Genomic DNA, 16,401 nt, shown 5'->3' with positions numbered 1-16,401 from the left:
GCAAAACTAGTGAGAGAGACGGCGGGAGGATGTTGAGTTATGAGCCCTGTGACCACTAAGCAGAACAGACCTTTTCTGGTTCAGTTATTAAAGCTTTGATGGAGGTTACTGAAAGGAAAACCTTTCTTTCTTTCTTTCTTTCTTTCTTTCTAACCATGCGAGGAAATGAGAACTGTATCATAATAGGACAATAAGGAAAGTGCACTCCAAAGATGAAACTGCAAGTTGTATTGAAGATACATCAATATTACATTCAAAGCACATCACCTAGCAGTCACTGAACAAAAAACATAAGATAGGAACTTGCCTAATACCTCACAAATAAGTTACGTTCACAAAAATATCACTGTAAAAATACCATGAGTCAGGGAATAGAGTTCAACATAATGCCATGAAAGAATTTCACAAGCTGTAGCTGATCAATGGCACTTCATGAAACAAGTATCACCCTAATTCTAATTTATTCTGCACCGTATTATGAGTCAGTCTTCTCCTGATGCTTCTGCATCCAACGGCACTTGAGAGGCTGTTCCTTTAGATCTACCTTGTGACACATAAACATCATGCTACAGTTTAAATATTTGCAGATTATCACAGAAGAATGTACAAAATGTCTACCTAACATCTTACTTGAGATGCTTGATAAGGAAATTATTACAGAAAGTGACTACAATTAATTATACCACAGCCATACTCACATATACATTTTGAGTACATCATCATGTACCCAGTGTCCTAACTTTTGGGCATTTTATTTCTATTGGTCATCTTAACTGCAGTGCTCCTCTTTTATTTAGTTGTAAAAGAGAAAGAAGGCTTATGTTAGAATAACTTATACAACCCTGTGTCCACTTAAGGCTTTTCAAAAGACCCTGTATTGACTAAATGCTAAAAAAAGAAGACATTTTTGGTCCACATTATACATGTCATGCATTAACAAAAACTAAGCATGTAGTTCATCATTTTAAATAGAGAGATTTTCCCTTTTTGTGATCTATTATCATTGAGTCATTGGGTAAATTAAAGTATAATCCTATCCAGCACATTATCCTGAGAAAGCCCAGGTTACATTATACAAACTAACCTGAGAGCAAAAAAGTACTCCAATCCATATACATAATTGTATACGCTGCAGTCTTTCACACACAATAACTAATCACTAGTCCTGTCCCAAAAAAAAATGCAATTAACAGATTTAGGTTAGACCCTCAGCTTCTGTAAGACCTGCTGAGAAACCTAAATACACGTTACTTGATTTAGGAATTCACTTTCAACAATCAATTATCTTCTGTAATGCATGATATACATATAAGTGTTTGATAATTGTCTGTACTTGTTGGAAAGTGCTATGAAATTTGTTTAACATTACATAAATACAACAGGAGAAATCTAGGTCCTCTTACACATCTTTGACATTTACAGTGTCTGTATTTCCAGCACGTGATTCTCATCGAGGAATAGTAATGCAAACATTATGCTAATCTGCTTCAAAGTTTTATTGTGTCTATGCCTGACCTCGGATGATTTTGCCCTGTGATAAAAGCTCTGACGTGTGTTTGGGTGTAGGCATTCTCATGGAGAGTAGTCCCACAGACATGACGATGGACGGACTCCGTTAGCTGCATCTCTGAGGTGAAAGGTGGAACCGGAGGGGAAGGGTGGTAGTTTATAAGGGTCAGGAGGTGAAATAGGAGTTCTGCATGGAGTAGAGACGGTCAATGGGATTTCCCACCCGCCCTGCCAGGAGACTGCCATCTCCTGTTGCCAAAAGGCAGTCTCCAAGGTGACCAAGGCTGCCATCGCTGTCCAGGTCATGGAACACTGTCTCTGAGTCTGCGGCAAAACAAAACAATGTGAGAGTGGAAAAGTCTTTGATTAGTACAAAAAGCACAGAAGAGCATAAAAATCATGTTTTGACCGTAAACCCAGAAGCCATAGGACCTAACAAACCTCCCTCATTCTCTGTAGTATAATCCAAGCAATTTCCTTACAACTGGAAACTTCCTTCAAACATCTTCCTATGTGCTTAGCTACATGAAGCAACTCTTTTAAATCCAAGTATTACATTTCTCCCTTTCTACCCCCAACTGTACAATTCCGAAAGAAATAGGAAAGAATATAATGGACTGTGCAATAGTTTGACTATCGTGTAAAGGGCTTCAATCAACTCTACAGTTTGATTGACATTTACTGCTATTGTGAAGACTAACCTACCAAATATCTGCATCTTGAGAAGTGATACAATTATCATGAATATAGGGGAAGGTAATATCAAATTCTTAATTTTGAGGGGAGAGGTTTTAATTTTAAACTTGCAGCCTTGACCTCTTGTCTCACCATAGGAATGGAGCTGCTCGCCGTTCAGCTGTGGTGGTGTAAGTCCATGTCGAAAAGGCTCTCCACCATAGATGTTTGGGTCCAGAGCAAGTAGTTGCTGACGTGGCAGAGAGGGATACCCCAGTATCCCATCCATGCCATGGGTACTAGAGCCATCTTTGTAAAGATGAGAATCCCTTTAGTCATATTGTTTTTTTCTTCTAATCAGTACAATATTTTTATTCTGAACTTTAGTAAGCACTCTGTTATTACCCTCACTGTCATCGTTGCTCTGGCGGCCTCCTCGGCTGGGTCCTCTCCGGGTCCCTCCCAGCTGCTCTTGTTCCTGTTGCTGCTGCTGCTGTTGCTGCTGTCGGCGAGCTATCTTCTTCATCTGCAGCACAAAAACGCACACTGTCTGAATTAATTCTCTCTGGTAAAGTGTGAAACTGAACATTTCCCCAGAAAGTATGTAAGCTCTCACCTTGGCTCTTTGGTTTTGAAACCACACCTGCACAACTCGGACTGTCAGACCAGTCTCTGCAGCCAGTGTCTCCCTCACCTAGAGGTAAGAGTTTTTCATAATCAAAATAAAAAGTGTAAAGTTTATTTTATTTTATTTTATTTTATTTTATTTTATTTTTAAGCCCATTAACAATAATGTGTTTAAAGCAGGGATTTTTTGTTTGTTTTTGGATGACATCATAATTAGACAACAAATCCCACCCACCTTACGACAAGGCTTAGCGGACACTTCAAAGGAGGCCTTGAAAGCACGGCGCTGCTGCGTGGTCAAGATGGTACGTGGTCGTTTTGAACGCTTGTGCTCCTTGCCTTCATCACCAGCTTTCCCCCCACCGGAGCCTCCTCCACCGTCCTCATCCTCACTTTTTACTGAACAAGGTGAGCAGACAATAAAGCAGTCAGAGCAGCCTGCAGGAAAGGGTATGATTTTATTCCTCTTTAGCTAAAAAAGATGTGACAGTAAGTAAGTAAGAATCAGAATTGTTTTATTGTCATGTTTACACTTAATCAATTTGACTGGGTGTATTGGTGCAAAGAAAATTGCATAGAAGTAGAAAAAAGAAGTAAAGGGCTAGAGATAAACCTCTCAGAACCTCTGGATAACAGCTGTTTCAAGAGTTAAGATATCGTATTAGAAAATTGACTTATTATCACTGTTATCCAAAATGTAATTTTAATTTAATGTCAGCAATTTGCCTTTATGAAGCAGTTTTTTTGTATGTAATTGTCTCACTATTCAAGTATTTATTGAGCCAGCAAACTACTCGGCGTGCCTTATATTCAGTTAATCATAAATGAACTGAACTAAGGAGCAGCTTGAAAGGAAGTCCTTTCCTTAACCTACATTTGCCCTTCAGGATCTGCTCACTGGTCTGAAGTGGTGGAATGTCATTAAGAGTGGATTTGCTGAAAAATATGCTTAATGGATGAATGTAACAGAGTTTGCTTATAGAACTATGTCGAAGAACTTGACATTTTGAGTTCATTCATATGTTTCAGCCAAAGCAGCATTGTACCAACCTGCCTTACCTGATTCAGTCGGTGTGGGACTTATAGCGGCCAGCATCTCCCTCTCCTTCTCATAGTCCATACGGCAGAGCAGCTGGCCTTCTTTCAGCACAAACTCATCACCTCTTTGCAGCCGGCGTTCACACTCGCAGCAGGTAAAGCAGCCCAGGTGGTACACCTGGCCTTGCACACGCATTATCAGCTCCGAACGGCCAATCACTTGCAGGCAGGCACTGCACTTCCTTACAAACAGCCTGGAGGTGCACAGAAAGATTTATATGTGAGGGATACCTTGATAAAATGTGGAGCTATGGAGTCATGGAGTTCAGAGAAAGAATTGGGCATAGACGGTGAACGGTAATTAAAGATGAAGGCATAGACAAGGAGCTCTGATACATTAACCAGCTCAAATGATTCTACAGATTAGCATAGTCTCTTAATTAAAGGTCGTATAAACATCACCCAATTCACAGAGCAACAAGGTGAACATCTGCTGAGGGAAATAACAGTCGTCTGCATTTTTATAACATACTTTCTTTTCCCTTTCATTACAGTAGGTGGCAGTAGTAAGCTTATGAAAAAGGAGCTGCCTGGTATAAGTGTTTCACTTTTAAATCATTTTTTGCTTAATGGGATGAACTCCAGTATGCCCATATTACACCCACAATCTGTAAGTGCTTATTTAACACAATGAAATAATCTTAATATGGAGTCTTTGTTAGGTCCATTTCTTCCCCTTAACAACTTTCCTCCTTTTGTCCCTCAATCTCTCCTCCTGTGAGATGTTCTAACCCTTCAGCTTCTCTCCTGCCTTACCATCTCTTAACACCCCCATTTCCATTTGCAGGGCCTAAGACTCTGTCTTTAAATTCCTCTCAGATCCCTGCTCTTGCACTTGGTTTCCTCCCCCTCCCTCCCAAGTATTTTCTGCCAGCATTCCCAGTTCTCCCTCACGCCCTCCCAGCCTGCCTCCCCAGTTCACTGAAACTAATAAAGACAGGATTAATTAGATTGTTGTTTAAACAGTGCAATGGCCAGACAGACGCTGTAAACTCATAACCAGGGATTGGGGATAGCATGGGGTTAATCTCTCCTCTCACTTATGCACACTAAAACACACATACACACAAAAACACAGACTCTCCCACACACATGCATCCACACGCACAGGCATGTGCACAGACTCACCTAATATAAGTATATAGTCTGATATCAGTCAGTCAACCATCAAAAACATAGTGATGCAACCTATGATCAGCAGAAAGTTTTCCAGGAAGAGTTACCAAGTATTCATATACTAGGAGTAAGAAAGGGAAAGGTCAATGAATATTGAAATAAGGGAGAAAAAAACACAAACCTGGTTGAGAAGGAGGGGAGGATGAGAGGGGAGTGAGCAGGGGGAGGAAAGGACAAAGCAGAAGTGTTGGGTCCCTGACCGAGTGATAGGAAGGTGTTGTTGCCCAAATCTGGAGTGTAAAGAAGGAGCCAGGTCTGCACATTAGAGCTCCTAATCTGTGTTTCTGTCCCAAACGCAGCTGCTACAGCTAATCTTTCTCAATCCATCTGCCAAACACTTCCCAAATTCCCAAAATGACAGTGTCGCTAACTTGACACCATAAAGCAAACACAAACGTCCTCATTAACAGTCCTAAGCCGATCTATTGTGACAGGACCTTGTGTTTTACAAAAGGTTGCTCACCCTTTCTTTCCCGATTGAAACATTGTTAAATACCTTTTCAAAACTACACATCAACCACAGTACTTGCCATCTTACACATATTAAAACAGGAGAGAGCATCTCCTGCCTGCTCGGCTGGGCCTCACTCTCCATCAAAACACACACTTCAGCTTCTTCAATGCTTCCTTTCAATGTGAACAAAAAGGAAGAGAACAGAAATGTCACAGAATTGCTTGACATAAGACCGATGATGTTGGTGGTTAAGTCCCACACTCCCTAATCGGGGTGTACACAGCACGGTAGGAATTTACTCAACATGGCAAATGAAGGCAACTTGGGGCAACTGCCTCAGAGGGGGGTCTGTAAGTAGATCAATCTAATCCCTCTAATAGAAGCGTTATTCACACGGGCCCTGACCAGGGTGCAGCTTCCAATAAACCACAGAGACCTGATGGCTGTAGAGCAGGTAAACTAAGGTTCTACACCAATTTTAAAAATGGATTCAATCTTGACTGTATACACTCGTTTATTTTTGTGGATTGTGGGATTGATATGTGAATGCACACACACATACATTTGTATTCATTTTTCTCTCTACATGTAGGCACCCTTCTTGAAAAACTACACAAAACATTTATATGTATTTGCAATATTTTGCAGTATCTAATAGTAAATAAAGCAAGGATTATAGACACATGCAGTAACTATTAAAGCACATCAGTTGAAAAGTTGATGAAACCGATGTGCAAAACAGGTTATGTTTTTTTTAATTGCATTTTAATTCAGGTACAAACAAATAAAATGAAGTTTACATTAAACAGCTGAGGTATAGAATTTAGACAATTAATCAGAAAAGCTATTTTTGAAAGACATTTCTTGGATTCAGATGGCCTTCCTTTTATGAAGTGTGCAATATTCCTATGTACAGAATTACAAAGCCGACAGAAGAACCTCTGATTGTGAGCTTGTGTGCATGTTGTGCAAAATCTCGGGAACTTTGGCTGCAGGCACCTTTGAGTTTCCTGCTAAGGATTTCTGTGGGGTTACAGGGCAAAACTAATTACAAGCTCACCGATTATGAGATCAAATGTAAAGGCAGAAGAGCTGATGTTAAGTATTGGATGGATATAATCAACCCTTTCCCTTCTTGTTATATTGTACACGAACAGTAAAACTGAACTTCCTCATCTCCTTAAGCTATGTCATGTGGCATTGTTTAGCATCTGAGCTCTGACAAGAACAATATTGTGCAGACCAAAACACAATGGTTACATAAATAAAAAGTGTCTCAGAGCCAGTACAGTTGTTGTTTTTGCTTTGATAAATGATGAATATTTATATAGTTATAGATTTTCTAATACAGGGTTTCAGAGTGCCCCATTTCGCTGTATTAGTTAACAGTTGTGCTCCTGTTAACATTAAGTGAACGTGTGCAGCACTTGGAGTCGGAGACAAATGTTGCCAAGGCGACAGTAAAGTGTATAGTATCGTATTGTGAGTGTTAAGTTTGAGATGAATTCCTGTTTCGCAAACAACAAATCTGCAAGGAGGTGAAAACTTATGTTTCCAACAAATGTAACGTGTTCAAAATGACCATGAGTGTGCTTAAATGTTGCCTGAAAACAAAGGTGGATCCAAGGATTCATGTGATTGAAGCTAAAAGAACAAATGATATGTAACAATTTTACTTTTTAAGTTGTATTCTGTTCAGTATCCATTTCTTAGGTATGGATGTGTGTGGTGGTGTGAGTGCGTGTGCACGTTCAGCGGATATTGCTCTGTGAAGCAAAATGGCTCAGAGCCAGGGTTCAGTAATCACATCATCTCCTTTTATTAAATCTCCCTGCACTGCTTCTGTGTTATTAAAATCTCCCAGCATTCCCCACGATACTCACTACCCCTGCCACCACTCACTGACGCTCACTCACACAAATACACACATATACAAAATACTGTCACACACACACACACACACACACACACACACACACATGCACGGATATATGTAGCATCACATGCACACATAAACACAAATATGCACAGTTTGTGTAAATACAGATAAGGTGCCTGGGTACAAACATCAATAAAACACTGACAGATGCTCTCATTTGTGCACCATCCATGCATCAATACAGTAAAATCATAAACAGTCATATTGCTCAATGAAGCTGTGTAAAAGTTGTAATCGAATGGCTATGAGGGTCTGCAATGTGTAAAATACATCTTAAGAGGCATTGCTGCACAAACCCTCAGCCAATCTCACAGTTATACAGTTACATGTCATAACTCTGATTGTAAACTGTTCACACTGGTAATAAGATCGCAGCTCTACATGAGAGCAGCACTGATGTCTGTAATATTCAGGAACTACTGTAATGTACCTCTGAAAGTAACAACAAAAACCTGCATGGCGCACAAAGTCTGCATGATATGTGTCTCTGAGTGTGTGCGATTTACACCTGATGCTACCAAGAATGAATTCTATGTGTGAGGATATAGATGTGTGTTTGTGTGTGTGTGTTAGTTTAGATAAAACAGTTAATCCCCAGGCCACCAGAACGCAATATCCTGTCTGCCCGTTTCTCATTTCCTGTCTGTCTCTGGCGGAGTGGGAAGCAACGGGGAGGGGGGTGGCGGGGGACAGCGGGACCCGTTGCCCCAGAAACAGGAGATACAGCCGGTCGATTTGAGAAAAGTCTACGCCGATCTCCCTATCTCTCCCTCTCTGGTGCGACCCCCTATTCTCTCCCTCTTTTTCCTCCCTCTCTCTGCTTTTATTATCTCAGATTTAATAAAGCCAAGGCGAGCAGCTTGTTCTGCCATGAAACATTTATTAGCTGTCTGTTATAAAATTGTTGTGGGGGAGGAAAGATGATGGGGTCTCATCTCACATTATGCAAAAACAGTGGCAATATCACCCCCTCCTCACACACATACACTGAGACAAAAATCTGCCCTTCCCTGTGGCTCTTTTCTTTCCCAAAAACTCAGACACCTCATCTCTACCTTCCTTGTCCTATTTCAAACCAATCCTCCATCGATGAGATTTATCCCTAATGTGCTGTCATTTACACCATAAAATCTGAATATTTCTCAACGGCACAACCCAACATGAAAACTTCCAAATCCCCACTTTCCTTTCCTCTGGATCATTTCCAACCATCATCTGTTGAGTTCCATGTTGAGGTTACAAACTCTGGGCTAAGGAAGTAGTGTCTGACTGTTTCATCACCACATTCATGTGTAGCCTATCACTATGCAGCCATGTTTCACTTAAACACACATTGATCCACAAACGTTCTTATGGAAATGCACCATACTGACAGAAATGTTAAATTATTGAAGGAAAACTTCCTCAGTTCCAATTTAATTAAATATTTCTCGCAATGCAGGTGGATTGGTTTCATTTTGCAAGGTGATGGCATTTCCTGCTGCCTTCCAAATGACATTTTTCTTGAAAATAAAGTAAATCGTGAATGTAACATTTGATTTTTATGAGCACCACCAACAAAATTCCAAAATTAAGCACAAAAGTATTGATGTTTAAGTTCCAATAGAGTTATCACATATTGTGTCCTCTTTGTAGTTCACAAATCACTGATGAAGCAGTGAGAGTTTAAGCACTCAAAGTTATCACAGGAACTGAGTCATTCATCTTTAGGGACAGGGATAAGGGATTGCTGTCCTTCTGATATGTCATTGCATAATTCTCTCTAATAGTATGTCCCTGCAGCCCAGTGTCAGGCCTGTCATCACAGGACGGCCACAGAATGCTGGGTAATTAGCACCGTGCCCAATCAGCCTCCCCACCTCCTCCTCCCATTCCCATCCCGAGACACAAAGAGGCGCTGAGGGAAGGGAGGCGATTAAGAGAAAACAAGGGATAAACGGGGAGATAAACTGTTTGGTGTCATGGCTGTCATCAATCTCAACAAGAACGAAATGAGGTTTAGAATAGAGAAATATTATTACAAAGCAGACAGTGATGAACGAGGTAAAGAATAGAGAGACAGGGAGAGGAAGGGTGGGTGGGGTAGGGGTATGAAGGGGGGAAGAGGGGTAGAGGATGCAGTTTCCATTCTCAGTCTCAATATTTTAGTGCAGGAAGACTCTTACATAAATGCACTGTAACTTGAGAGTGTCAGTGTTAGTCTCACATATATCTACCTGGTCAGCAGAGGGAGATTCTAGAACTGTGGCGCCGGGGTCTGCCTCTCTCTGTCTGCAAAGACAGGGTTTGTAAACCTATGTAGACCTAGTGCCCTCCACCCCACAGAGGGAGGTATTAAACCTCAGGTTTAGTGAATATCCACCCTGGTGACCTGTTTTTCACAGGGGTGAAGCTGCCTTTATGTGGCTTACAAGGGAGCTTGCATGCAGGCTTCACACAGCCAGACTACCCTTCATTCTGTCCCAGTTCAGCACTATTGACCGGGGAACACTGGCCTTACACTGCTCAGATTTGCGAAAAAAACATTATCCATAACAAGTGTGAAGGTGTGAAAATGTGGCAGTAGGATGCTAAACATGGTAGGTAGTATTTACACATTTAAATAGGTAATGTCTTAAAATGAGCATGCAGGTATGATATTTACTTGTCCTAAAACTTTTATGCAGTACACTATTTATTTCTAATTCTAAAAATGCATTCACAGATTTCCTGTCCTTTTTTTTTTATTATTCTGCACCTTTAAAAAATATAAGTGATGGATTGCACCCGTGCAAAAAAACACCACGATGTAAACTTAGCATGGAAGGCGGTCTTGCCACAAATTTATTCTAAAGCTTCATTTTGAACATCTGGTCCATAACAAGACGGAGTTCCAGAGAATTTCTTGAGGTTTCAACACAGAAATAAATCCAAAAGAAAAAATCCACAAGATGCACTTCATTTAATTGTGTCTAAATCCCCTCATTACCATAACAGATTGAGACAGGGGAATCTCTAAACTGAAGGCATACCTCCTGTTTTATTACAAAGATAATGAGTGGCACAGAGTCCCTGCTTATTTATTTCACTAAGTTTCAACTACTTCCCTTAAATATGACTTACAACCCATATTCCATCAAATTCTAAAGTCCTTAAATAAAATGCCATTTGATAAGGATTATAAATTCAGAGCTACCATTATGATGCCTTTTGGATATTGTCTTTTTGAGCATCGGAGCGATCACCTCAGAATTATTTTGAGGAAAAATATCCTTTGACAACATTAAACATGCAAATGTTGAATAAACTTTTGCCTTAAAGGCAATTTATCCCAGAGGAATCAGATTGGGGGAGGGGTCACATTTCAAAATTAGATTTGTTCTCTCATTTGAATTGACAGACATTTACATTGGCTTATTTGTTTTCACCTCAACAGAATACAATAATTATGAAGAAGTTGAACATCTCCCAAAAACTATTCTTCATTTGTTTTTCAATTTCAACATTGTCTTTTAGGAATACCAAACACAAGAAATAAATACCAATCCTATACTGTGAGACCTTTATTGTATGCCAGGGACATGGAGGAGAGTTGTGCCTGTCTGATTGTGCTGGGTGATGAAATCAAAGCAAAGAATAAATTCAACATTTTTGGACAAGTCAGATATGCTGTATGGTGGTGATGTATATTTTATCCACATATTCTTCAAAACTCAAACAATAAGATGAATTACACCATCACCATAGAAATCATCAGTTAATCTTTCACTGTCTCTTAAATTCAACCAAGCTTCAAGTTAAAGATGGTTAAATCTTCCCCTTAAACTTTTTGCACGTTCCAGATTCTTGGACATGGTTATCTGTTACAATGCACACACCTGCTCTAGACGGGAGTGTGGGTGCGTGGTGTAAGGCACTGATGGACAGACTGCAGGGAAAACAAGGAGACATTGTTGCCGATCTGCTTGAAGGTCACAGTCAGTACTGCGTGCCAAGTCTGGCACAGACTCGCACTACAAGGCAACTATCCACATGCAATGTATAGGGGACTAAATCAACACCATAGTGAATGAACAGCTGACTGTTAATTTGGATCTACAATTACAGTCATTACACGAGGAGAGCAAATACGCGGGTTCATTCCATCACTAAAAATTCTCCCAGGGCTTCATTTCTGATAAACTATATCCTCTATGTTTCCCACTCATTTTTCAAGATAAACGTCACACAATGGGACTTTCTTTAGGCAGCTCCCCCCTCTCTCTCCCTGACTCTATCCTACTGTCTCTCTCTCTCTCTCCTCCAGATGTCAGGTACAGTGGGAGTGTCTGTGCTGCTGGATGCCGTCTGACACTTTTCAAAACAATGATAACAAGCTCGGAGCTCGTCCTTCAGATGTCTATGCCTGGAGCTCACACTGCAGGCATGCCCACTGACCGCACACCAAAACAACTACACAGGAGGAACAACACACACACACACGCACGCACGCACGCACACACACACACACACACACACACACACACACACACACACACACACACACACACACACAATTCTCATAAACTAATTATTTTTTTGCAGTAATTTGCAGAGTGGTCAAACTGAGACCATCCCATTACAAAGCAGCATGGAAGAGCAGGACAGCAGTGTTTAGAGCTTTTAATTCAAAGGTGGGAACATAAACTTGATGGATATGGCTCTTAATCACTCAATAATTTTATTTCTATATGCAGACAACACAATCTCCATCAGACAAATACAGATATTTGTCACTTGAGATGTATTAAGTTTAGAATAGGAATTTAAGAGGAAAGAAGCAACTAATAACGACTCTAAAGGTGGATGACGTGCTGACAACGTCTGATTTATCATTTGAAACCTCAATAATCTCTGCAATCCTCTTGATATGCCTCATGAATGTCTGAAAGACTTTTACACACAGTCTGTACCGTAGATTTTACATCAGTGTGTATAGCTATATATTCATACACAATTAGTCAAATATTTACCTGTAATATTTGTGTTGTGATGGTACAATGGAGCAGAAATGAAAGTAGAAATTATTAAACTATTTAAAAATGTTCAGTATCTTGATAAATTAAGTGTGCTATTAATTAAGTGTGAGGAATGCTCCTGTGCAAGCTCTTCTTGTTTACAATGATGAACTTATGGGATCTAATAGGCCTATTTACAATATACAATAATATATTAGAGAATAATTGTTAAAGCTAAGAAAAAATTTACTATTTCTATTTCTATCAGATTATTTTATTTTTGGAATTAATGTATTTGCTATTGTTAAATTAACTGTTGTAAGGCTCAGGTCTGACGCTGCATACTTTCTTGACCATTTGCTCTGTCATTGTCAAAACTGTGCCTGGTATTCGTTGGTGAGGCATTTAGTCCAAATAATGATGTTATTCATCATTCAATCTCATTTTAAGTGAGACAGACTTTCGCTCCCTTTTCCAGTATTTTTTCTGTTCTTTTCTTTTTTCTTTAGGCTACTTGACTAAGATAATTCAGTTGGACCTAATTGATGGGTATTCGTTTCTTTTACACAATCTAGCCAAAGTAGATCGCAAACTGCTAAACAGTGATAGCTTGTAAAATTACCTTAGGGGTCTAAGAAAAATATAATATAGCCTACATCTTGGAAATTCAAAAACTCTGAAAAACGAGGAGGACATGCATTTCATAAGAACTGTTTTCATCTTTGGGCCTGTGTGTGTGTGTGTGTGTGTGTGTGTGTGTGTGTGTGTTCTTACTTTTCATAGTCGTGCTTGCAGTACAGGAGTCGGTCCCTGCAGTAACAGGTCCCGGTGAGCGCACTCAAACACACGGCGCACTTGACGCAGGTCTCGTGCCAGGAGCGCTCGTTCACGCGCAGCAGGAAGCGGTCGGCGATGGGAGCCTCGCAGCCGGCACACAGCTCTCCCCCTCCCCTGAACTCCGGACCTGGGGGGCAGCATATCATCAGTGCGTGATATAGAGTCTAACAGAGGCAGGGACAGGATGTTTAAAATGGCTTTATGCGTCCAAGTCACTTAAATGTAACCCCTTCCCCAAAAGGAAGTAATGCCTCCCTCCAAGTTTACATCACGGCCATCTGTAAAACACTGGAGCAATATGTAGCATGCTGTTAACCTAATACTTTATTATTATTATTATTTTACAATAGATGACACATTTTAGTGTAAACAACATTTTGGCACAGTACACCTGCTGTCACCTCCAACACCACCCATATCAGGTGAAGGCCTACCCAAGAGGCCGTACCACACTAAATTAGTTACTGTTTTTAAATCTCTCTCGTACGTAGCTGTATTAAGTCCACAATAGGCTACATGTATTGAGTCTTATTTGATATTTTATACTGTAAATAAATTGTATTTTTCTAGACAGCGTAACAAACGCTTGTGGATTAGGCCGTTTTCTTTTCTGCATTATGATGTCCCTGGAATACTTCCGTAGCCTATGATGATGCTGAATTCATATGGATACGTAGTAAAGACTTAATATGATGCAGATGTTCTCCTAATATCCTACACATTTATACTTAAAGGGGTTTCTATTGCGTCAATATTCTGGAGTTATGCTATTTTGTGGATGATTATTGAAGTCTGACCTTTTCGTCTGATAAAAGTTTTTCAAATGTATCCTGATTACATTTTTCTATGTTGATTATTTTGGACGTTTTATTAGGATTTTTTTTTCCATTTAGGTCTAATTGTCCGCTGTTTAACACTCACCGAAAGGCGTTGAGGATGGAGGCTGCTGCAGACAGGACTGCTGGCTTTCCTCTGTTTTCATCCCTTCTCTCCTTCCCTCAGTGTGATCGCTTCAGGAACACACAAAACATGAATAAAGCACAATGCTTATCAAACATTTGTGCTGTACCATTGCAGTAAATCTACCAGGAAAAAAAGGAGTCAATGAGGCCAAATATAGGCTATAATCCGTCGGACATAAATTTCACAGAAAATGCAACAATACACAGGCGATGTTTTCATTTTGATCCAGTTAGACACTTCAACACATGAACAGCTTCTATTAAATTCAACATTTTAAAGGCAGAAATACTGATCATATGCCTTAAAAAAATATAAAATAATAATAATGTAAAAGAAATGACAAAGCTTTGCAGATTAATCTGTGCTACTTTGATATTTGGTTAATTGGTCTACAATTAACAGCCCTTAATTTGTCATTAACACATTGACACATTTTCAATTTGCATTTCTACCTTTGAAGCTTCCAGCTGCATTATCTCAGTATAGCATTTCATTTGAGTTACTTGGAATTATCTTGATTTATGTTTATAACATTCTCTAAAAAAAATACAACCAGTATCCTAGTGTATTTGTGCTCATTTCAGGTTATTATTTTAGTTTGTACAATTGTTTTATTAATGCGACCAAATTACCCTAAAAATCAAGAAGAAACTTCAAAACACGCAGACGTTTTTTGTTTGTAGTTCCAAAAATACACGTTTTGAGAAATATAGCCAAAATTGGATGAGAAAAAAACAAAACAAAAAACAAAAACAGAGACTTTATTTTTCTACCGGCATGTTTTCCTTGTGGTGGCCTTACATGACTCGTTTTACTAAATAGGCTGGCTAAATTATTACGTGTTTTATGATATTTACAGCATGGGGATGAATTAAAAGTTTTTGGAGTGGTATTTTTGGAAGAATATTAGGCTAACTATTACCATACGATTATTTGGAGACTGATTCTTTCAAATTTAATAAAATAAAAAAAATAAAGTCTTAACTGTACGGGAATGGCCGCTTTCAGTTGAAAATTAAAAAATAAATAAATAAATTATGTAAATGTGCCCTGATTGGATGATTTGCCTAATTGCGGGTTGAATGGATTACTGACGTATTCGTGTAATAACATGACGAGAGTAACAGCCTGACAGCCTGAAAATGATTACTGGAATAAAACTGTTTAAGTAGAAGTCATAAACTTTGGTTGAGGTCTCATTGACTAATAAAGGAAATATAATAGTAATATGAGGATGAATAAATTCTATTGATCAGTGAGAATCTCCGTATTGTAGGTGTCGGAGCTTTTCATAGTTTGAAGCCTCTCATGTTTAGGCATTTGTGTCATTTCTAATAATCATGCGTGTTATTTTAAATGAAGTTTAAAGGCTTGCCATCCTCTCCACCAAAACAAAGTAAAACGTATAAAGTTGAGCAGTGTGTTTTGGACTCAACTCAGAAAATACATAAATAATGTCCACGAGGACGATTTCCAAAGCAACGTGTTTGATAGGCTACTGAAGCACCGACTGAAACCTTACCTGTAATAAAATTAGTCATCCTCTTTATTATCTAAGATCATAACTTATCAAGTAGCAAGGTCACCGTGACTTCATCTTTTTTATTTATTTTTCCTGAGCATCTTCTGAAACCTGACAAATATTCTTAGACGTTTTCCAAGTCATGAGCAGGAAACACAAAGGCTTTTCGAGCAAAAAAATAAAATACTTTTTTAATAACATGTTTGCCTCCTCTGACAACCTGTTTTTGGGTCGCAGAGTCCTACCTTGAGGTGAAACACACTCCTCCAGAAATCTCAGTTGGCAACATGAAAACGTGCGGGAACTTTCGTCCAGTAGAAGAACAGCGGCGTTTTCAGATAGTTCACCTGTATCTCACAGTCCGGAGCGCATGCTGCTTACGGTAATAATCCAAATACCATGATGACCCAAACTATTCTCTATTGTCTCTCCTGTGTTTCTGTGCCAGCCGTGTGTGCGCCTTGACTGTTCTGTGCGTGAAGAGGGAGGAGATGGACAGACAGAGAGAGAGAGAGAGAGAGAGAGAGAGAGAGAGAGGGAGGGAGAAGGTGCGGAAGATGATGGGGGAAGATGAGCGATGATGCAGCCTATTGATAACTCACATGAAGATGAGCTTCTTCATTTG

General features: G+C 39.5%; 1 protein-coding gene across 2 annotated transcripts; it reads right to left on the bottom strand.

Annotated features, from left to right (window-relative positions):
• Positions 1–205: 205 nt before the first annotated feature.
• On the bottom strand, positions 206–16,398 carry lmx1al (LIM homeobox transcription factor 1, alpha-like). 2 transcript variants are annotated; one of them, XM_065964373.1, is made up of 9 exons: positions 16,022–16,398; positions 14,213–14,301; positions 13,229–13,418; positions 3,862–4,103; positions 3,047–3,210; positions 2,801–2,878; positions 2,590–2,710; positions 2,338–2,493; positions 206–1,833 (listed from the first exon to the last, which is right to left on the bottom strand). In XM_065964373.1, exons 1-9 carry the CDS (start codon positions 16,063–16,065, stop codon positions 1,676–1,678), a joined length of 1,242 nt encoding a protein of 413 aa, XP_065820445.1. In that variant the 5' UTR covers positions 16,066–16,398; the 3' UTR covers positions 206–1,675. The 2 variants fall into 2 exon arrangements, with proteins under 2 accessions (XP_065820445.1, XP_020496560.1); XM_020640904.3 differs by having other exon boundaries at positions 3,871–4,103; positions 16,022–16,390.
• Positions 16,399–16,401: the final 3 nt, after the last annotated feature.

Source organism: Labrus bergylta, chromosome 16 (assembly GCF_963930695.1).
Source record: "Labrus bergylta chromosome 16, fLabBer1.1, whole genome shotgun sequence".
NCBI lineage: Eukaryota > Metazoa > Chordata > Actinopteri > Labriformes > Labridae > Labrus > Labrus bergylta.
Note: the sequence above shows the minus strand (reverse complement) of the source record. Positions and strands in the feature narration are given on the sequence as shown.

Excerpts from the sequence above, each read along its gene's own strand:
- lmx1al (XM_065964373.1), bottom strand. The coding sequence starts at position 16,065 with ATGTTGCCAACTGAGATTTCTGGAGGAGTGTGTTTCACCTCAAG. Across the intron at positions 3,211-3,861 it reads GACTGAATCAGGTAAGGCAG|TAAAAAGTGAGGATGAGGAC; the intron begins GTTGGTACAATG and ends CACCTTGTTCAG. Across the intron at positions 1,834-2,337 it reads CGAGCAGCTCCATTCCTATG|ACTCAGAGACAGTGTTCCAT; the intron begins GTGAGACAAGAG and ends GTTTTGCCGCAG.